This window comes from Muscardinus avellanarius, assembly GCF_963383645.1.
Source record: "Muscardinus avellanarius genome assembly, chromosome: 10".
NCBI lineage: Eukaryota > Metazoa > Chordata > Mammalia > Rodentia > Gliridae > Muscardinus > Muscardinus avellanarius.
The window spans coordinates 100,730,277-100,753,725 of NC_137796.1; the positions used below are offsets into that span (position 1 = coordinate 100,730,277).

The 23,449-nt window shown below is 45.1% G+C and overlaps 1 protein-coding gene across 1 annotated transcript; it reads right to left on the reverse strand.

The window, feature by feature from the left end:
* Positions 1-1,347: 1,347 nt before the first annotated feature.
* Positions 1,348-23,052, reverse strand: MPV17L (MPV17 mitochondrial inner membrane protein like; the record flags this gene model as incomplete). Its single annotated transcript, XM_080703441.1, has 4 exons — positions 1,348-1,527; positions 3,326-3,355; positions 18,623-18,693; positions 22,743-23,052. The coding sequence occupies 4 exons, from the start codon at positions 23,050-23,052 to the stop codon at positions 1,348-1,350; spliced, it is 591 nt and encodes a 196-aa protein (XP_080559567.1).
* Positions 23,053-23,449: the final 397 nt, after the last annotated feature.

Sequence of the window (23,449 nt, forward strand, 5' to 3'; positions counted from 1 at the left end):
AGGGTCTCACTAAGTTGCTGAGAGCCTCACTAAGTAGCTGAGGCTGGCTTAGAACCTGTGCGATCCTCCTGTCTCAGCCTCCCAAGCGCTGGGGTTACAAGTGTGCGCCACCACGCCTGGCTTAGTCCCATCATTTTAAAACTTGCTGGGGTTGTGCTTAGACAAACTGAACCGAGCTGAAAGACTGGGTCAAGTTTCTTGTGTCTACCTTAAAGTATAAGGATTTATTTTAAAGCACTACATTTTATAAATATACTACCAATGGACTGGGGGTGTAGCTGAGCAATAGACTACTTGCTTCGAATGTACAAAGCCCTGGATTTGAGTCCCAGTTATATATATAGAAACTGGAGGTCGTGTGTATGCCTGTAATCCCAGGATTTGAGAGGCTGAGATAGGAGGATCACATGTTTGAGGACAACCTCGGCAACTTAAAGAGACTCTGTTTCAGAAACAAAAAGGACTGGGAGTATAATTCAGAAGCCGAATGACCCTGAATCAATCCCCAGTGTAGGAATGAAGGAAGGAAGGAAGGGAGGGAGGGAGGGAGGGAGGGAACTGTGCAATTTGAGGTAATGAGTCTCTCTAGTACAGTATGAATTAGAGTTCTTCATTCCAGAGGAAGAAAAATTATTAGTTTTTTAGAACTTTCATTAAATATAGTTTATCAAGAAGCCAAACACTTCATTTTGTATATCTAGGAAATGGAATGCTTAAGTAACTATGCTTAAAACTATAAAAAAAGAATAATTATTATGCTTAGACATTATGATATAAAAGTAGAAGACATCAATAGAATATTCTATACAGAATACATCAATCAAACACTATTCTGTTTTGATTTAAAAACATACTTGAAGAATTTTAGTCTCAGCAGAATAATAAATTATTATAAAGTTTTGGGAGAGAAAAAAATCAGATTATTCGATCTTCTCCTTGATTGGATTCTATGTCAAAATTCACTGCAAGGACTATTTTTGGGAGAAAAGATAATCTGATCAAAAAGTGTTTAGGTGATAGCCTGAGATTTTAGAATTGAGATGTAAACAATCAGAACCGGGGTTCCTGGCATTAAACAATTAGAATAGAAATATTAATAATAATTCTAAAATGCCCATTTGGCCACCCAAAATATTCGTGAATACCTTAGGAAAGTGAGACTTTCAGACCAGAATGGGGGAAAAGGTTTGGATAAAATATAAACTAATCACGGGGAATTAGAAAGCCAGTGGTTCTGAGGGATGGTAAGTCTTCTAAGGGAACCACAGAAGCGCGGAGTCCAGGCGTTCCTCTGCAGGCGACCCAGTGCGCGTGAGGAGGCCTGCGGCCAGGGAGGCCCGGTGAGGCTCACTTCTCCGGGGGTCCTTCCACGGCACCGGCACCCTTGGTCCGGAGGCAGGCGAACGCCGACTTGAAGGTGCCATCGCCGCTCTGCTGCGAAAAGCAAAGGAAGGTGGCCCAGAGGAGGCCACAGAGTCCAGTGTACGCTGTCCTCCAGTGAAGAGGGACGAGGCTGAAATTGGTCAGCTGGAACAGAGAGAGGGTCAGTTAGGGCCGCGCTGGAGTCAAGCCATGACTTAGCGTTCTGAGCAGTTTGCTTTGTTGTTGTTGTTTTGGTTTTTTGGGGTTTTTTTTAATTTTTTTTGCTTTGAGGTTCTTTAGATACAATGAAATATGGTATTTACAATTTCATCTTTCCCATCATCTGTTTCAGCACCAGGTAATCCATACATCCTTTTCTCCAGCAAATGATAGATTGTGGGCCTAACCATAGTTCTTTTAAGAATGGCGAACAGCTGGGTGTGGTGGCTCCTGCTTGTGATCCCAGTACTTGGAAGGCGGAGACAGGAGGATTGCAAGTTCGTGGCCAGCCTCAGCTAGTTAACGAGGCCCTATGTAACTCAGTGAAATCCTGTTTCAAAATAAAGAATAAAAAATAGGGCTGGGGGTGTAGCTCGGAGGTAGAATGTTCCTGGGTTCCATCCCCAGTTCTGCCAAAAAATAAAAAAAAAGAATGAGGAACACACTGACAGACAAATAGCTTAGTAAATATTTAAGGCCAAACTGTTTAGGAGCCCCAACAAGCGCTTATCATTTGAGATAAACTACCTAGGGGATAAAGGATAAAGCAAGCGATGTTTGATGGTGCAGGCGAGTTCCAACATGTGTCGTGAAGTGGTATCTATGCTAGGCAAACAAGTGCTAACAGTATTACTCTAACCTAAGACATAGGAGGGGATAGCCTAGACTTTGGTCATCTGGAATTCAAAGTCAAAACCAATAGTTCCAGGGCAAAACCAATAGTTTGATGGACATCCTGAATGTAAGAGTAGCAGCAGCTGGGTGCTTTGCAACTCAATGAGACCCTGTTTCAAAATAAAAAACAAAAAAATAGGGCTGGGGGTGTGGCTTGTAAGTAGAACACCCCTGGGTTCCATCCCCAGTACAAAAAAAACAAGAGTATCAGCAAAGCTGGGCGTGGTGACACACGCTTATAATCCCAGCATTTGGGAGGCTCAGACAGGAGGGCTGCAGTTCAAGGACAGCCTCAGCTACTGCTTAGTGAGGCCCTTTCCAACTCAGTGAGACCCTGTTTCAAAATTAAAAAATAATAATTGCCGGGCGTGGTGGTGCACGCTTGTGATCCCCGCGCTTGGGAGGCAGAGACAGGAGGCTCACGCAGGTTCGAAGCCAGCCGCCCGCGCTGGCTTAGGAGACCCTGTTTCCAAATAAAAATGTAAAAATAGGTCTGGGAGTGTAGCCCGGAGGTAGAAGGGCTTCCAGGAACCCCAGTACCACCAAAAATAAATAAATAAATAAAATTTAAAAAACACTAGCAGCAGAAAATGACAGAATTTGAGAACAAATACATCTCATAATTGTCAGCAGTAAAAGAAAAAGTCAATCTTGTAGTCACTAATAAAATTACCAGAATGTAACAAACACTAAGAGCTTTGGCCTGGCATGGTGGTGCATCTGAGGAGTTTTGTTGTTGTGTCTGCGGTGCTGGGGATGGGACCCAGGGGCTCGTACCTGCCAGGCCAGCCCTCTCCCCCTGAGCTACATCCCCAGCCCCAGATTCTAGGTAGATTGATTGATTGATTGATTGATTGATTTGGTGGTACTGGGGTTCCTGGAAGCCCTTCTACATCCAGGCTACACTCCCAGACCTATTTTTACATTTTTATTTGGAAACAGGGTCTCCTACGCCAGCGCGCATGGCTGGCTTCGAACCTGCGCGATCCTCCTGTCTCTGCCTCCCAAGCACGGGGATCACAAGCATGCGCCACCACGCCCGGCAGATTCTAGGTAGTTTTAAACTCACCTGTACAAAAGGCCAGTACATCAGACCACACTGGAAAGAAAAAAAAAACTCATTAGAATGCTTTTTAATCACACAAAACAAGTGCAGAGTCCAGCCTGTAAAAGAGAGAGACATGCTAGGCAGATAGAATACCCAGGTGGTATTGTATCTCAGACTAAGCTGGCTAAATTAAAACTATTTAAGGACACTAGAAGAGAGGAGGGTGGAGAGTTGTGGGAAGCTCTTAGGCACAAATGTTTTTTGTTAGTTATATTCCTAAGTGTAAAATACAAGGTGGACCAGAATTAGTACCGATGCTGGGAGAGAGCGGCTTTAAATTAACCATCTCTGTTTACACATTACAATTTCCCGGCTAGCACAAGCACGCGGCCCAGGGATCCTCGCGATCCATCGCAGGCTCAGGATCATCGATGGACTCACAAAACTGCACGCTGAAACATTTCTTTTTTTTTTTTGGTGGTACTGGGGGTGGAACCCAGGGGCTTTCTACCTCCGGGCTATACTCCCAGACCTATATTATATTCTATTCAGAAGCAAGGTCTCACTCAGTTGCTGAGAGCCTCACTAAGTAGCTGAGGCTGGCTTCGAACCCGTGTGATCCTCCTGTCTCAGCCTCCCAAGCGCGGGGATTACAAGCGTTCGCCACCACGCCCAGCGCTGAAACGTTCTTTATGGCATGGTTTGTAGGTAATATAGTCGAACCGAACTGTGTCATGCTATCAAACAAGTGTAGCTGACAGTTTTGTGTAATACAAAATATTTCAGACAGATTTAACAGGCTTTATCTTAGATGTTTTTGTGTGTGTGTGTGTGTGTGCGGTACTGGGGATTGAACCCAGGGGGCGTTCTGTCTCTGGGTTATATTTATACCCCTGGCCCTTTTCCTTAGTTTTTGTTTTGAAACACGGTCTCACTAGGTTACTGAGAGTCTTGCTACACTGCTGAGGCTGTCCTCACCTCTGCAATTCTCCTGACTCAGCCTCCCAAGTAGTGGGATCAAAAGTGTGCACCACGCCCACTCCCGGCTTTTACCCTATATATTCTGACCAAAAGAAAAAAGAAAATCACTTAAAAATAATAATATAGAAGTCTTGGTATGTAAATTATATTCCCCAAATCTAAAATGCTAGAGGCTTTTAAAAAGATTCCTTAAAAGTGGTATTATACCTGACACGGTGGTGCACACCTATAATTCTAGTACTTGGGAGGCTTAGACAGGAAGATCACAAGTTCCAGGTTCAAAGCCAGCTTCAGCAACTTAGGTCCTCTGCAACTTAGACCTTGTTTCAAAATAAAATAGGGCTTGGTGAAAGAGGTAGAATGCCCTGGGTTCAATCTCTAGCACTCCAAAAAATAAATAAATAAACATAAAAAGTGGCACTACAGCTCCCTTTTTTCTTTTTGGTGGTGGTATTGAGGATTAAACCATTAAACCCAGGGGTTCTCTATGCTGGGCTACATCCCCAACTCTTTTTACTTTTTATTTTGAGCATCTCGCTCAGTCGCCAAAGCTGACCTCTACCTTAAGACCCTCCTGCTTCAGCCTCCCAACAGCTGGGATTATAGGCATGCACCACTGTACCTGGCTCAGACTGGCATTCTTTTTTTTTTTTTTTTTTTTTTTTTTACTAATTTGTATTTTCTAAAGTTTCTAAAATGAGCAGTTGTGATAAGTGATAATATGTATTTTTACATGAACATATTTTACAATATATACATTATAATTACGGTATATATTCTTTTAAGAATTCAATACTTTAGTCAGATTAACAATCAGAAGGATTAAACTGATCCCAAGATGGCTCAACTCTTTTGGCCACGGTTTTGCTTCTCACTGCAGCTTATCCTCCAAAACTCAGATTTGGGTCCCTCTCTCTCTCTCTCTCTCTCTCTCTCTTTTTTTTTTTTTTTTTTGGCGGTACTGGAGATGGAACCCAGGGGCACGCTACCTCCGAGCTACACCCCCGCCCTATTTTTTATTATTTTGAAACCAGGTCTCACTGAGTTGCGGAGGGCCTCACTAAGTAGCTGAGGCTGTCCGCGAACCGCGATCCTCCGGTCTCAGCCTCCCGAATGCTGGGATGACAAGCGTGCGCCACCGCGCCCGGCTAGATTTTGGTCTCTTAATTCTATTCTCCACAAAAAGGGATGAGGACTTCTCAAAGAAATGTTTGAAGCTGGGTGTGATGGCACAAGCCTGTAATCCCAGTACTTGGGAGGCTGAAACAGGAGGATCCAGGTTCAAAGCCAGCCTCAGCGCCTTAGCAAGACTGTTTCCAAATAAAAGAGTTAAAAAAAGAAAGGGTTGGGGAGGGGATGAAGCTCAGAGGTAGAATGCCTCTGGGTTCAATCCTCGGCACCACACAAAGACACACACGAAAAAAACCCATGTTTGATTCCAGGGCTGGGGCAGGGCAAGTACAAGGTACAACGTACGAGATGAGTCTGAACATCTTGTTAGGTCAGAAAGTAAGGAAAAGGAATTTTTTTTTTTTTTGATTGAAGATTGAACCCAGGGGCATTCTACCGCCGAGCTACAACCCAAGCCCTTTTTTAAAATTCTTTATTTTGAAACAGGGTCTAAGTAGCTGAGGCTGGCTACAAACCTGCGCCACCATACCTGGCTCAGGAAATAGGTTTAAAAAACAAAAAGGCTGGGTGTCTTGGCACACACCTGTAATCCCAGTACTTAGGAGGCTGAGATAGGAGAATCACAGTTTAGAGGCCGGCCTCAGCAACTTAGCCCTTCACAACTTAGTGAAAACCTATTTCAAAATAAAATATATGATAAGGCTGGGGTGTAGCTCAGAGGTAGAATGCCCCTGAGTTTAATCCTCGGTACAAAAAGAAAAAAAGGACGGGCTATCAAAAGGACAGAGGGGCCAGCTTGAAAGGCCTCCCACGGGCCAAATCTGGGACACTTGAGCACCAAAAATAACTAAACACAGTGATGAATTGTGAATTATAAACCATTTAAAAAAAAAAAAAAGGAGCCCCCAAGTCCACACTAAAAATAAGGAGAAATGCCTGCAACAGAAGACGGGCTCCTGCACATGGCAGAGCACTGAGCGCCCTCTGGTAGGCAGGGCTTTGCTGGAGGCAGAAACGCCATACTTGGCAAGGAGAAAGCTCGGTCCAGGCAAAATCAGAAATGATGCAGAAATAGTAGGAAGGACCACGTGGGCTGGGGAGACTGTATTAATTTGCGTGCTCTCGATGTACTTCCCTACAGATTACATATTCGTTTAGAGGAGGAAAAAAAGCGCACCAATACAATGGGAAAACTGGTCACCATGGTGACCAGGTGACCAATTAAAATGAGTGTGTCCTATCAGGCAGCCGGCTTCAGGTGCCTTCTGATGCACTGAATGGCCGGGCGTGGTGGCGCACGCTTGTAATCCCTGCGCTTGGGAGGCAGAGACAGGAGGATCGTGCAGGTTTAAAGCCAGCCACGCTGGCTTAAGAGACCCTGTTTCCAAATTTTAAAAAAAAGTATAAAATAGGTCTGGGAGTGTAGCTCAGAGGTAGAAGGAACCCCAGTACCACCAAAAAAAAAAAAAAAAAAAGGGGACTGAGGAAATGTCCCTGATTAGCAGGGACTAAAGAGACATGACAAGCACATAGAATTCCTGATTCTAAATTAGATCTTGTACTAGAGAGAAAAGAAATTATATAAAAGCCATTACATGTTTGGTGTATTCATTCATTTGGTGTATTCATTCGAGTCACCCCTCCATGCCAGTCTGGTATGGAGCTATATTTCTATTTTCTGTATTTCTATCTTTCTAATAAACTTCTTTAAATCTTCAAAAGAAAAAAAGCCATTACATGGTCAATTAGAAAAAAATGGGACATGGACGGAATATTAAAGTGTTATTGTTAAATTTACTGAAACTGAGAACTATGTAACCTATAGAACTCTGGGTATTTAAGAGAACATCCTAATTCCTAGAAAATAGATACTTAAGTACCCAGGGATAAAGAACATTCTGTGGGACTTCCGGGAAGATGGCGACGGAGGAAAGCGGCACTTACAAGTCCCGCTAACAATCCAACTCTACTACCACAAAACCAGCGCCTTTCAGAGCCAGAAAACACCACCAGCAAAGAAATAAAAACGGTAACTACAAGGGACAGAGAAAAAGGGCTGGAAAAACAAGACACCAGAAAAAAACCAGCCCGAAGTGCCGCGCCCGCGCGGCGCTGAGCGGCCAGAGCCGCAGCGCGGATTGGGGGGAGCCGCAGAGTGGAGCGGCCTGCCGCGTCGCGGAACCGCCAGAGCGGCCGGAGTGGCCAGACCCGCGGTGCAGAGCAGCCGAAGCCGCGGTTCAGAGCAGCCGAGTAGAGCGGCCAGAACAGCCAAGCGGAGAGGCCAGAACAGCCGGAGCAGCCAGAGCCGCAGCGCGGATTGCCTGGAGCGGCCGCGCGGAGTGGCCAGAGCCGCGGAGTGGAGCGGCTGGAGCAGCCGGAGCGGAGCGGCCAGAACAGCTGAGCGGAGCGGCCAGAGCAGCCGAGCAGAGCGGCCAGAACAGCCGGAGCGGAGCGGCCAGAACAGTCGGAGCAGCCAGAGCCGCGTTGCGGAACGGCCGGAGCGGCCGGAGTGGCCAGACCCGCGGTGCAGAGCAGCCAGATGCAGGCGCAGAGCGGCCGGAGCGGAGCGGCCTACATCTCCCCTAGCAGCACCAGGCTCCAGAGAGGAGGGAGACTCAAAACAGAGCTCAAATCCAGAGAGGAGGTACTTTGGCCTCGCGGCCTAGGACGCAGAAGCAGCGTCTTACTGCTGGCGGCAGTGGTGAGTTCACCGGACGGCCCTAGACCAATCCATTCAACCAGCCACCAGGAGCCTGAGAGGAGCGGTTGACAGCGAGCTGAGGTGAGCAGGTGCTGAACAGCCGGGCGGCAGTCAGCAGTTTTGTTGGTGCAGGGAACATCTAAAGCTCCCAAGGGCCGAGCACAGCACAACTGGCAGGGACTCAGAGCGGAGTTCAAAACCAGAGAAGAAATACGCCGCATCACGGCCAAGGGCGTGGCAGTGGTGCCATATTGCCAGTGGCGGCAGCAGCGAATCCACCAAGTTCACTACAGCTCCATCAGCGCACTCAATAACCGTGAGTCAAATTGTGACCCCTAGGGAAGAAATCCCAGTACTGCGCTCCCAGGGACTTGCGCAGATAGTCTCCCTGGGTCGGAGATTTTAGCAGTGCAGCCCAGGGGGGGAGTGGCAGTGGCAGAGATATCATACCATAGTCACAACTCCCCACTGGAGAACGCCCAACTTGGCACTCCCCACGGTCTAAGCAGCCTTGATTGACTCCCTGGGTCTGAGACTTTGTGATACAAACCAGTTAAGGAGTAGTGGTGACTGAGATACCACAGACACGAGACCCAGAGCATCTTAAGTGAACTCGTAGTGACTCGGGGAAGAACCCAGAGAAGGCACAAACTTCCAAAATCATGGGAAAGAGAAATAACAATGGAGCAGTGAATGCCAACAACCCCACAACATCAGAATCTGATAACACAGAAATCCAAAGATCTCTAGAAGATCAAATTAGGAAAATAACTTTAGAAATAATAGAGGACTTTCGAAAAGAATTTAGAGAGAGTCAAAAAGAGATAAAGGATGCAATTAATGAAGTAAAGGCCTCAATCCAAAGTATAAACAACAGATTAGACCACATGGAGAATAGAATCTCGCTCCTTGAAGATGATCATTCTAAAAATGAACGCATAGTTTCTAATTTAGAAAAAAAAACCCGACAGCAGGAATCCGACATTGAAGAAATATGGGCCCATTTCAAGAGAGCTAACCTAAGAATAATTGGAATAGAGGAGGGAAAAGAAGGTGAAACCAAAGGGATCAACAATCTCTTCAAGGAAGTAATAGCAGAAAATTTTCCAAACATAGAGCAAGAGGTCGATACACAGATCCAGGAAACTTATAGAACTCCCTTTAGACAGGATCAGAGAAGAGGATCCCCACGCCACATAATTGTCAAAATGACTAATGTGGAAGCCAAGGAGAGAATCTTAAAGGCAACAAAAACAAAAGGCCACGTGACATACAGAGGCAAACCAATTAGAATCACTCCAGACTTCCCAAACCAAGTTATGAAAGCCAGAAGGGCTTGGAGTAACATATTCCAAACTCTGAAAGAAAACAACTTCCAGCCAAAAATTTCCTACCCAGCAAAACTATCCATCAAATTAGATGGGGAAATAAGAAGCTTCCATGACAAACAGCAACTGAAGGAATTTATGTCTTCAAAACCAGCGCTAGAGAAAATACTCAAGGAGATTAACTGCAAAGAGGAAATGGGTAATACACGCCAGAACCAAAGAAACAAGAATTCCCATCCAGCAGACAACTAAGCAAAGAAGAATAAACAGTATCTTAAACAGAAATAAGATCTTAACATGTTGGGAATTAAAAATTATCTCTCTATAATCACACTTAATGTAAACGGCCTCAACTCCCCAATAAAAAGACATAAAGTGGCAAAATGGATTAAAAGCCAGAATCCATCCATCTGCTGCTTACAAGAAACACACCTTACAAGTAAAGATAGGAACAAACTCAAGGTAAAGGGCTGGAGCAAGGTAATCCATGCTAATGGTACTCGAAGACAAGCAGGAGTAGCAACTATGATATCAGACAAGTTAGACTTCAAACCCAAACTTATTAGAAGAGACAAAGAAGGTCACATCTTACTGGTAAAAGGAATAGTCCAGCAAGAGGAAATAACAATAATCAACATCTATGCCCCAAACATAGGGGCAGCTACTTTCATAAATCAAACTCTTTGTGATATGAAGTCACACATAAATCCCAACACAATAATACTGGGAGACTTCAACACACCTCTCACAATACTAGACCGATCTTCCAGACAAAGGGTCAGTAAAGATGTCTCAGAACTAAAGAACACCATTAACCAAATGGACCTGTTGGACTCATATAGAATATTTCACCCAACTACAGCAGAGTTTACATTTTTCTCAGCTGCTCATGGAACCTTCTCCAAAATAGATCACATCCTGGGACACAAAATGAGCACTAGCAAATTTAAAAAATGTTACATACTTCCCTGTGTCATTTCAGACCATAATGGAATGAAACTAGAAATCAACTATAAGAAGACTCAGAGAAACAACATAAACATGTGGAGACTGAACACCACACTTCTGAATGAAGAATGGGTCATAGAAGATGTAAGAGGTGAAATCAAGAAATTTCTAGAAACAAATGAAAATAAAGAAACAACATATCAAAACCTCTGGGACACTTTGAAGGCAGTATTAAGAGGAAAATTTATAGCACTGAGTGCTCACATAAGAAAAACAGAAAATCTTCAAATAAATAGCCTTATGACACACCTCAAAGCCCTTGAAAAGCAGGAACAATTGAACCCCAAAGCCAGCAGAAGACGGGAAATTATTAAAATTAGAGCAGAAATTAACGAAATAGAGAATAAAAAAACAATACAGAAAATCAACAAAACTAAAAGCTGGTTTCTTGAAAAAATTAACAAGATTGATAAACCATTAGCCAACCTAACTAAAAAAAAGAGAGAATCAACCCAAATTATGAAGATAAGGGATGAAAAAGGAGACATTACTACTGACAGCGTAGAAATCCAGAGGATTATCAGAAACTACTTTGAAAAACTATACTCCAACAAAATGGAAAACCTGGAGGAAATCGACAACTTCCTAGATAAATACAACCTTCCTAAACTGAGTCAAGAAGATATAGAACACTTAAACCAACCAATAACAATTAAAGAGATTGAAACAGCAATAAAGAGCTTACCATCAAAGAAAAGCCCAGGACCAGATGGTTTCCCAAGTGAATTCTATAAAACCTTTATAGGAGAACTAATCCCAATACTACTCAAACTATTTCGGGAAATAGAAAAAACCGGGACTCTCCCAAATACATTCTATGAAGCCAACATCACACTAATACCCAAACCGAATAAAGACAGTTCAAGGAAGGAAAACTACAGGCCTATATCTCTGATGAACTTGGATGCAAAACTATTAAACAAAATACTAGCAACACGCATTCAAAACCACATCAAGAAAATCATTCACCATGACCAGGTAGGGTTCATCCCAGGGATGCAAGGCTGGTTCAATATACGAAAATCAATCCATGTAATTCATCATATAAACAGAATCAAAGACAAAAACCACATGATCATCTCAATAGATGCTGAAAAAGCATTTGATAAAATTCAACATCCATTTATGATAAAAACACTGCAGAGAATTGGAATAGAAGGAACATATCTCAACATTATTAAGGCAATCTACAATAAGCCCACTGCCAACATCATATTAAATGGGGAAAAACTTCAAGAATTCCCCCTAAAAACTGGAACGAGACAAGGATGTCCACTATCACCACTTCTCTTCAATATAGTACTAGAGACTCTAGCCAGAGCAATAAGGCAAGAAAAGGAAATCAAAGGAGTACAAATAGGAAAAGAAGAACTCAAGCTTTCACTATTTGCAGATGACATGATACTATACTTAGAAAACCCAACAAACTCAACCAAAAGGCTTATAGAACTGATCAACAAATTCAGCAAGGTATCTGGATACAAAATCAATCTTAAAAAATCAGAAGCTTTCCTGTACACCAACCATAAATCCACTGAAAAAGAAATTCAGAAAACACTTCCACTCAGGATCTCCCACAAAATAATAAAATACCTAGGAATAAACTTGACCAAGGAGGTAAAAGATCTCTACAAAGAAAATTATAAAACACTGAAAAAAGAAATCGAAGAAGATCTTAGAAGATGGAAAGACCTTCCATGTTCATGGATTGGCAGAATAAATATTATTAAAATGGCCATACTCCCAAAACTGATCTACAGATTTAATGCAATGCCCATTAAACTACCAAGATCATTCCTCACAGACATAGAAAAATCAGTCCTTAAATTTATCTGGAATAACAAAAAGCCCAGAATAGCCAAGGTAGTTCTCAGCAACAAAAACCACGCAGGAGGAATCACAATACCTGACTTTAAACTATACTACAAAGCCATTGTAATAAAAACAGCATGGTACTGGCAAAAGAACAGATATATAGACCAATGGAGCAGAATAGAAGACCCAGAAACAAGTCCACACACTTTCAGCCAATTGATTTTTGACAAAGGGGCCAAAAACATACACTGGAAAAAAGATAGCCTCTTTAACAAATGGTGTTGGCAAAACTGGTTAACCATATGCAGAAAATTGGATGTTAATCCCACTTTTTCACCCTGTACAAAAGTCAACTCACGATGGATCAAAGACTTGGAAATTAAACCAGAGACTTTGAAGCTCCTTGAAGAGGGCATAGGTCCAACACTACAACACATAGGCACAGACAAACATTTCCTCAACAAGACCCCAAAAGCACAACAAATTAAAAGGAGAATCAATACATGGGATTGCATGAAACTGAAGAGCTTCTGTTCAGCAAAGGAAACTATCAAGAATCTCAATCGAGAGCCAACAGAATGGGAGAAGATTTTTGCCACCTACACCACTGATAGAGGACTAATATCTAGAATATACAGAGAACTCAAGAAACTCAACACTAAGAAAACAAAACATCCAATAACAAAATGGGCAAATGAACTAAATAGACACTTCACAAAAGAAGAAATTCAAATGGCCAATAAATGCATGAAAAAATGCTCAACATCACTGGCAATCAGAGAGATGCAAATCAAAACTACCCTGAGATTTCACCTAACTCCAACTAGAATGGCCATCATTCAAAACACAAACAACAACAGATGCTGGCGAGGATGTGGAGAAGTGGGAACTCTAAGACATTGTTGGTGGGATTGCAAATTAGTGCAACCACTTTGGAAAACAGTATGGAGAATCCTCAGAAGAATGGGAACAAATCTACCATTTGATCCAGCAATACCACTGTTGGGTATCTACCCAAAAGAAAAGAAACCAAACTATCAAACTAATGCATGTGTATCTATGTTCATAGCTGCACAATTCACCATAGCCAAACTATGGAACCAGCCAAGATGTCCATCAACAGATGAATGGATTACAAAACTGTGGGATATGTACACAATGGAATTTTACTCAGCCATCAAAAAAAACTCAATTACATCATTTTCAGGGAAATGGATGGAGCTGGAGGACATTATGCTAAGTGAGATTAGTCAGGCACAAAAAATAAGAAATCAGATGCTTTCCCTAATATGTGAGAGTTAGGGAGAAATGGGTCATAGGAGGAACTCTTGGAAGAGCATCAGTAACTTTTAACTCTGTTTACATTGTCTTTGGATATACAATATTTTTTTATTTTTTAAGGGAGTTTATTTACCCTTTTGTTGCCTGTGCCATTGAAATCATATCCAAGAAATCACTTCCAATTTCAATGTTGTGAGGTTTTATGACCCAGATTTTCTTCTAAAAGCTGATAGTATTAAGATTTATATTTAGGTCCTTTATCTATTTTGAGTTAATATTTGTATATGTGTTAGGTAAGGGTCCAATTTTATTATTTTTCATTTATTATTATTTTTCAACAATATTTAGTTAAAAGACTAGTATTTCCTCCACCAAAAGTTCATGGAAACCTTGTCAAAAATAACTTGACAATGTATGGAAGAATTTATCTCTAGGCTTTTATTTAGCTCCAATGGTTTATATTTCTGCCTTTAGAACAGTACTACACTGTTTCAATTATTGTAGCTTTATATGGTTTGAAATCAGAAAATATACATCTTCTAGCTTTGTTCTTCTTTGAGACTGTTTTGGGTATCTAGAGCCCATATTCCATATCAGGATAGATTTTTTTTCTGAAAAATAAATAAATAAATGTATGATAGTTTCACCTAAAAAAAAAAAAAGAAAAAAAATATTCTCTGGTAAGAAAGAAAGCAAAAAGAAATATTGAAATGTTATCTTTAAGTCATCAAAAGTTTGGTACCAGACAAATGAAACTGTTATGTGAGATTATCAATGTTAATATTGTATAAATTGCTATAATACTAGATGTCAACCACTAAGCCAAGCGTGGGAAGGAGGGATGGGGAGGGAATGGGGTGGGGATCGGGTAGGGGCTAACTGGGCGATGTGTGCATGTATGTCTACAAAAGTATCTTATTTATACCACTATGATGTATGAATACATTGCACCAATAAAAAATAAAAAAAATAAAAAAAAAAAAAAAGAACATTCTGTGTATAGCTTACTCTCAGAGGATTCAGAAAACTGTATCAGATACATGGATGGATTCAGTATGCATGGATAGATGAATGAAGGTGTAAGTCCATAAGTGTGTGTGTGTGTGTGTGTGTGTGTGTGTGTGTGTTGCTGGGGGTTGAACTCAGGGGCATTCTATCTCCCAACTATACTCCCAGCACTATTTTATTTTATTTATTTATTTATTTATTTATTTATTTTTTGCAGTACTGGGGATCGAAGCCAGGGGCCCTTTACCTCCAGGCTATACTCCCAAACCTATATGCTCCCAGACCTATTTTATATTTTATTTGGAAACAGGGTCTCACTGAGTTGCTGAGAGCCTCACTAAGTAGCCGAGGCTGGCTTTGAACCTGTGCGATCCTCCTGCCTCAGCCTCCCAAGTACTAGGATTACAAACGTGCACCACCACGCCCGGTCGATCTTTTACTTATTTTTGTGTGGGTGGTACTGGATATTAAACCCAGAGGCATTCTACCTTCGAGCTACACCCCCAACCCAATTCTATTTCTTATTGGAAACAGGGTCTCGCTAGGTTGATGAGTCTCACTACTTGTTGAGGTGCACCACCACGCCCTCCTTATTTTTATTTTGTTTTACTTTGTTTATTTTATTTTTATTTTAACTTCGGTCTCCCAAAGTTGCAGAGGGCCTCGCTAAATTGCTGAGGCTGGCCTTGAACCTGCAGTCGTCCTGTCTCTGCTTCCCAAGTGCTGGGATTGCGGGCGTGTGCCGCCACGGCCGGCTCACTGCTGCTCTCTTCCGTGAACTCGGCCACGGTAACTCCGGCCTGGCTGGGCGCCCGTGTCACTGTTACCTAAGGGTGAAGTTCAGGATCCTCAGCCTGAGATCGACACCCTTCAGATCCAATCTCATCCCAGTTAGTTGTTCCCAAGTCCTAGTTAATACTGTGTGAATATCAAACTGCCCGGTTTCTCCCCTGCAGCCACCACAGCGTTTGCACAATGTTCACGGCACTCCGCTCCTCCAGCCATGGAGTGCACTCCAGCTGTTCTTCAGGACCCAGCTTGGAGCCAGGCGTGGTCGCCCACGCGTAATCCCCCGTGCTTGGGAGGCTGAGACAAGAGGATCCCAGGTTCAAAGTCAGGCTCGGCAGTTAGCAAGACTATCAGCGACCTAGCGAGACCCTGTTTCAAATAAATAAAGATTGGGGACGTAGTGGGGAGGTAGAATGTCTCTGGGTTCAGTCCCCGGTACTATTAAAGAAAAAAAAGGCTCAGCTCTGGTATCGGCTGCCCCAGGGGCCTGCCCCAAACCTCCCCCGGGGCCTGGGCATCCCCACAGCATTCTAGCTGGGGACTTTTCTGTATCCCATTAGACTGTAAGTCTCTGAGGGACAGAATCTGTTTCGTATGTTTTTTTGGCGACTTGCATTAGCATCTAAAGTCCTTCTTTCCCAGTTCTGCTTCGTATGTGTGTGTGCACACATACGCTCCTTCCCAGGTACAACCCCCCACCAGCCCTTTTTATTATTTATTTATTTATTTATTTATTTATTTATTTATTTATTTATATTGGTGATACTGGGGTTCCTGGAAGCCCTTCTACCTCCGGGCTACACTCCCAGACCTATTTTATACTTTTTTATTTGGAAACAGGGCCTCCCAAGCCAGCGCGGCTGGCTTCGAACCTGCGCGATCCTCCTGTCTCCGCCTACCAAGCGTGGGGATTACAAGCGTGCGCCACCACGCCCGGCCTTTATTTTTTATTTTTGAAACAGGGTCTCACTAAGTTGCCGAGGCTGTCCTCGAACCTGCGATCCTCCTGTGTCAACCTCCCAAGTACTGGGATTACATAGATGAGCCACCATGCCCAGCTTCCTGTTCCTTTTTAAATATTAGATATGGCTATCTCCATAGGCTCAATGATATAATGGAAAACCGTGTTCCTTTATTCAAAACAAAGCAGAAGAAAATCACATCTGGAGGTCACCCAGGATCCGCGATTTCTTCCCCCAAGAGAATTAACAGGAGTTCTGAACAATCTGTCCTTGTAGGGATTGTCCCTGAGAACAGGGGCTCGGGAACCAGTGGCTTCAAGTCTCCCTGTCTTCTGTCTCTAGCCACCAAGTGGGTGATGCTGGCTCTGGGGTTCAGGAGCACTCAGCGGCAGACGTCAGGGGCAGTGCCAGTAATAAACAGTTTGCTGTGAGTTAGCGCTGGGCTTTTAGGTCCGGGGCTGAATCTAGAGCCCAAGTCCTCGCCCTGCACATGATACGCCCTCACTCAACCACTGAGCTAAGCTACACCCCTAGTCCCTTGGTCCTGCTTTCAATAGGGCATTAAGTACATAAGGAACACTAGAAATATTCTGGAATCCTAAAAATTCATCTCGCTGTTATCAATAGAATCAAACATGATCAAATAGAATTAAGTACATCGGAAACACTAGATAGAGCCTGGAATACGAAAAATTCATCTCAGTGATTTTAATAGGATTAAACGTGATCTAGGCCAGAGTTGGAAGGTACTCCTGGTTCTGCAGGCCTTAAGGATATTGCTCAATAACCTTTACTGAATAAATGAATAAAATGTTTGCTGGGCTAGAGTGTATTGTACTGAGCAAACAATATAGCAGGCAACTTGCTCCAAGCCTAGGAAGATTCCTGAGAAATATTATCCTTCTCTGTAAATACCTTCGTGGCATTAAGAAGGTCCTTTTCACAAGGACTCCAGCTGCATGCAGCTGGAAACACTGGCCCCGAACGTGGGAATGAGCCCGCGCAGCCAGCCACATTCTACAATTCCTATTTTGCAACACGGGCTCCAAATTTTACCAAATAAATTGTGATCACTGATATGAGTAAATATAATAAAGCCTGAGAACAGCTGGGCGTGGGGGCGCACGCTTGTCATCCCTGCGCTTGGGAGGCGGAGACAGGAGGATCGCGCTGGTTCAATGCCAGCCTCGCTGGCTTAAGAGACCCTGTTTCAAAAAAAAAAAAAAAAATAGGTCTGGGAGTGTAGCCCGGAGAAGGGTTTCCAGAAACCCCAGTACCACCAAAAAAAAAAAAAAAAAAAGCCTGAGAACAGTGTGCACACGGGCTGAATGCAGGGGTGGTTTGCTTCCTAGAGAAACCCCTAAAACCTCTTCTCAATCATCTTTTAAAACAAATTCAAGTATGGGAATACATGCCAGAAGTCCCAGCTATTTGGGAAAATGAGGCAGTTCCAGGCCAGCCTTGGCAACTTTAGGAGACCCTCTCTCAAAAATAAAAGGCTGAGCCGGGCGTGGTGGGCACGCTTGTCATCCCCGCGCTTGGGAGGCAGAGAAAGGAGGATCGCGCAGGTTCGAAGCCAGCCGCGCGCGCTGGCTTAGGAGACCCTGTTTCCAAAATGAAAATGTAAAAATAGGTCTGGGAGTGTAGCCCGGAGGTAGAAGGGCTTCCAGGAACCCCAGTACCACCAAAAAAATAAAAAATAAATAAATAAATAAATAAATAAATAAAAAGGCTGAGCCGGGCGTGGCAGTGCACGCTTGGAATCCCCGCGCTTGGGGGTGGGGGGACTGACACAGGAGGATCGCGGCTCCGGGCCAGCCTCAGCTACTTGTGAGGCCCTTTGCAACTCAGTGAGACCCTCTTTCAAAATAAAGAATAAATATAGGGCTGAGGGTGTAGTTCGGAGGTAGATGCCTCTGGATTCCATCCCCAGTACCACTAACTAACTAACTAACTAACTAAATTAATTAATTAAATAAAAAGGCTAGAGATGTAGTTCAGTGGTTGAGTACTTACTTAGCATATACAAGGCCCTGGGTTCAATCCTCTGTAACACACACACACACACACACACACACACACACACACACACACACATCTCTGTCAAAATATTGGACTCTTGGCTTAACCAAAGTAGAGTCCTAACTTAAGAACAGTTTTACAATAGGTCTGGGAGTGTAGCCCGGAGGGAGAAGGGTTTCCAGGAACCCCAGTACCACCAAAAAAAAAAAAAAAAGAGCAGTTTTACTAAAATGTACTCAATGTTAAAAATTTACAAAGAGATATCAATTATAATTTCAAAAGCCTATCTTACCTTATATGTATTCCAGAATTTCTGTCTCAGGTCCAAAAATATGTCATCCTTTTCCTGGAGAATACTCATGCCTATTTGCAAAAACATACACAAAAATAATTTTATGTTTATTTATTTATCTATTTACAATACTGGGGATGGAACCCAGGGGCATTACCTCCGGGCAACATCCCCAGCCCTATTTTTTATTCTTTCTTTTGAAACAGGGTCTCACTGAATTGCAGAGGGCCTCACTAAGTAGCTGAGGCTGGCTGGGAACCACAGTCTCAGCCTCCTGAATGCTGGGATTACAAACGTGCACCACCATGCCCAGTTTACCAAAATAATTTTAGATCTGGGGATGCAGCTCAGTAGTAGAACAACTGCTTAGTATGTGTGAGGCCCTGGATTTGACCCCCAGCACCACAAAAAAAAAAAAAAAGAAAGAAAAGAAAGAAAAAAAACCCAGTAGGAAGATTAGTGAATACCAGTTTATGTTCAACTTTTCCATCCCAATATTCAAAGTAACCAGTATCCCTGGTAATCCAACAGTGAAAAGGGAACATCATCTCCATTTCAAAACTAGATAAGCTGTAGCCCGGGGCAGTGGCACCTGCCGGTAATTCCACTGGCTCTGGAGGCTGAAGCAGGAGGACCACAAGCCGGAGGCCAGCCTGGGCAACGTAGCAACACCCATCTGTTCTCAAGATAAAATAGCAAGAAACAAGGATATAGCTTAATGCTTGCCTAACATGTGCTTGGTTCTGGGTTCAATCCCACATCATACTTACACACACACACACACACACACACACACACACACTCTCTCTCTCTCTCTCTCTCTCTCTCTCTCTCAGGAAGAAGAAGAAGGAGGAGGAGGAGGAGGAGAGGGAAGGGGAATAGGGGAGGGGAGGGGGGAAAGAAAACCTGAAAGAAAATAAGATAAATTTTAAAGAAATGGCAAATACAAACTAAGAGTTGTAGGGTACAAAAGTTACAGCAAATTTATTCTTAAAAAAAAAAAAAAAAAGCTGGGCATGGTGGCACATGCCTATATTCCCAATACTTGGGAGGCTGAGACGGGAGGATCCCAGGAGGTTCGAGGCCAACTTCAGCAATTTAGCAAGACTCTCAGTAACCTAGTGAGACCCTGTTTCAAAACAAAAATAAAGCTGGGCATGGTGGCACACACCTATAATCATAATACTTGGGAGGCTAAGACGGGAAGGTCCAAGGTTTGAGACCAGCCTCAGAACCTAACCAGACCATTTTTTTCCCCTGCAGTACTGAGGATAGAACCCAAGGGCATTCTACCTCTGAGCTACACCCTCAGCCCTATTTTTTAGTCTTTATTTTGAAACAAGGTCTCATTAAGTTGCAGAAGGCCTGGCTAAGTCGCTGAGGCTGTCACAAACCATGATCCTCTTGTCTCAGCCTCCCAAGTACTGGGATTACACACTTGCGCCACCACACCGGCTGACCCTGTTTCAAAATACATAAATAAGGGCTGGGGTGTAACTGGAAGGTAAAATGCCCCTCGATTTAATCTCCAGTATCAGATACACAAAAAAAGATGCTGGCCCTTGGGTATTGTAGCAACTACAAAATTCCCTATATTATTCTAACCAGAGTTTGAGGGCAGGGTACCCACTGAGACTTCCTCAAGACATTTTGAGAACTTTGATCTTCAACATTCCTGAAAAATATTTGAAGAAAAAAAAGACCAAACTCTCTCTTTTAGGAAGGGTGTAAAAATGAGAGCATTTTAAAAATCCTCCCTCAATCCTGATGCGGAGGGAGGGGAAAGGAGCAGTTTATTAGTTGACTGCAGGAGTGTCTTAGAACAGAAAACATAAGGAACTCCAGTAGTACTGGTGATACCACGTTTCTCTTACCCAGCATGAATTAAATGCTAAGCACTTTGTGTGTACTGTTTCGTTTTTGCTGTGGGGGTAATTAGGTATTGAGCCCAGGGACATGCTACCTCCAAGCTATACCCCCAGCCCTATTTTATTCTTTTATTTTGAAACAGGGCCTCGCTAGGTTGCCGAGGGCATCGTTAAATTGCTGAGGCTGGCCTCAAACCTCCAATCTTCCTGTCTCGGCCTCCCAAGTACCATGTGTGCATCGCCACATCCAGCTTATTTCGTGTGAGCCTCCTAACAATTCTCTGAGATGGGTAGAGTTAATAGGAAGAAAAACGCTCAGGGAGGCTAATAGCAGAGGAGTCCAAGCCAGGCGAGGTGTCCGATTCCCAAGCTGGCCCTCTTAATCCCTTAATAACCCCGAAGTGGCCCAGCGCAAAACACCACGGGTTTCAGGCCATTTCCAAGCAGTGCTTTGACCATGCGCCCAGCCCACTCCTCCCACCTCTCCCTGCCCCCTTCACTGTAACATGAAGAGACCGAAACTGGACCCAAAATCTGAAACGCAAAAGAAAGCTGAGATCTGCGCTAGAATCACAGGCGTCCCGGATCCCTGGGCCTCAGCCTCTTCCTAGCCTCAGACAGATGGACGACGCTCTCACCACCAGGCATCCGGATCAAGAACACGCAGCCGGGCGTGGTGGAGCACACTTGGAGGCCCAGTACTTGGGAGGCTGAGACAGGAGGCCCACAGGTTCAAGGCCAGCCTCGGCAACTTAGGAAGGCCCTCCACAACTTAGCGAGACCTTGTTGCAAAATTAAAAAATAAAATACATTATGGCACACATTTTTCAAGACTATAACATGGCAATGAGGAGAGTACCGGCCTCACTACACTGACTAAATAGGACTCTGGTCCCCAAGGTCTCAACCCCTGGCTCCCGACCAGTCTATTCGGCTGCCGTCTACGGTACGTAAAGCTGCAGACGCAGATAAAGCAGCGGACTCGCTCTCAGGCTGCCTGTTCTGGCCTTACCGACAGGTTAGCTGAGACTTGGGGATTCCTGTGGGGTAAGGAACTGAGTGTGGCCTCTCTAATATAAGACTCATGGGGCAGAGAAGTTTAAGATGGAGACCGGGGTCCTCTCCATCAGTTTTAGAAGGCATCGACGGCCACCAGACGAGCCCCATATATGAGGAAGGGGATTCTGATCTCCAGTACCGAGGTCAGGCCCAGAACTGCAGAGATCTCCAGAGGGAGGGAGTGCCCCTCCCCACTCGCCTGCCCCCTTCAAGTCTATGGAAATTGCTGAGATGGTGGCCCACAGGGCCCTCTTGTTATTCCTGGTACTCAGGCATAGAGAAGGTGCCCAAAGTCAGGCCTTGCAGCCCCAAGGCTGAGGAGAGGCTCCCTCCCGGGCATGGAGGCCCCTCACATTCTCTGGGAGACGTCCCTGGAGAATCTTGTTACCAAAGCAGAACTAGGCTGCTTGATTCTGGAGGAGCCAGGCTCAGCCTCAGGTTTCCACAGAATCAGGCCTGCCCCCTTGTGTGTGCGTTTGTTGGGAAGGGGAAGTGCTAGGGATTGAACCGGGGGTATTCTACCTCCAAGCTACACTCCAACACCCCCCTTTTTAAAAACAGGGTCTCCCTACATTGCTGAGGGTCCCCCTAAGTTGCTGGGGCTGACCTCGAACCTGCCATCCTCCTGTCTCAGCCTCTCAAGTACTGAGATCACAAGCATTCACCACCACACCTGGCTTCCCCTCTCCTTTTGTCGGTGTGCTGGCCCTGGAATCCCAGCTGCTGATTTTCCCAGGAGCAGGACCACCTCGAAGAATTGAAAGTGCTATAGAGTCACGCTGGGGGAGGGGGCTTCTCGCCATTCCTGTACACCTTTTCCAGGGGTAAATGACACCCCCCCCTCAGCCCTTCTTATGCCCCAGCCTTGGACTTGATCCAGGCCCATCCACCTAGCTGTACACTCTATGCCCCTGGATCCCTGGGCCTCGGGACCTCTAGCTCCCCAACCCCTAATCTTCCCCGCCAGCGCCCCCTCCCCAATTTCTCTGTCTCTGAAGGCTCAACAATCTCCAGTTCCCAGACACCTCGGCCCCTCCGCCTAGACCCCTAGCCCCCAGCCCCAGGGCTTCCAGCTCAGGTCTCCGGCCCCCCAAGCTCTGGGCTCCGGCGCAGTGTCCAGCCCCTGCATCCATCCCCCGGGCCCGTCCTCTAGAGCCCCGGACCCGGCCTCCAGCCCCATCCCCGGCCCTCACCGACGTAGAAGGCCGAGAGGGCGATGGGCCCTCCCAGCAGCTGGTCGCACAGCACCTTGGTGAGGACCACGCGCGGCGCGCGGCCCGGCAGCGCGCGCTCCAGCAGGCGCAGCCACACGAAGTTGAAGTTGGCGTGGAAGGTCACGGCCAGCGTGGCCACGCGCCGCGTCTGGCGCCAGTCGGCCGGGCCGCCCCGCAGCCGCTGCTGCAGCGCGTCCCCGGCCGAGTAGAGCCCGGCGTAGAGCAGCACGTTGGTGGGCCACGGGTAGCGCTGGGCCGCGCGGGGCAGCGCCCGCCACCAGCCCGCCATGCCCGCGCCCGGCTTCCGCGCCCGGGGCCCGGGGAGCCCGGCCCTCCACCTCCACCTGCCGCCGCCCGTGCTCGAGCGCCATTGGGCGCCCCGGGCACACCCAGCCGCGGCGGCCAATCGCGAGGCCGCCTGCTGCCCTGGGGGCGGAGCGTTCGGATGGAGCCTGGTCCTGGGAGGACAGACCCACAGCAGGCTGGTGCAGGCCGACCGCAGGCGGCGTGGAGGTGGCGGGGCGGGCCTTGCGAGGACTGGGTGTGACTGTCACCTGGGCCGGGATTTTTTTTTTTTTTTTTTTTTGGAGCGAGGAAAATATTTTGGAATCAGAGATTGGTGATGGTTGCGCAACTATGTGAATAATGAATCATTGAAAGACATTGGCTAATATGTTTTTATTTTT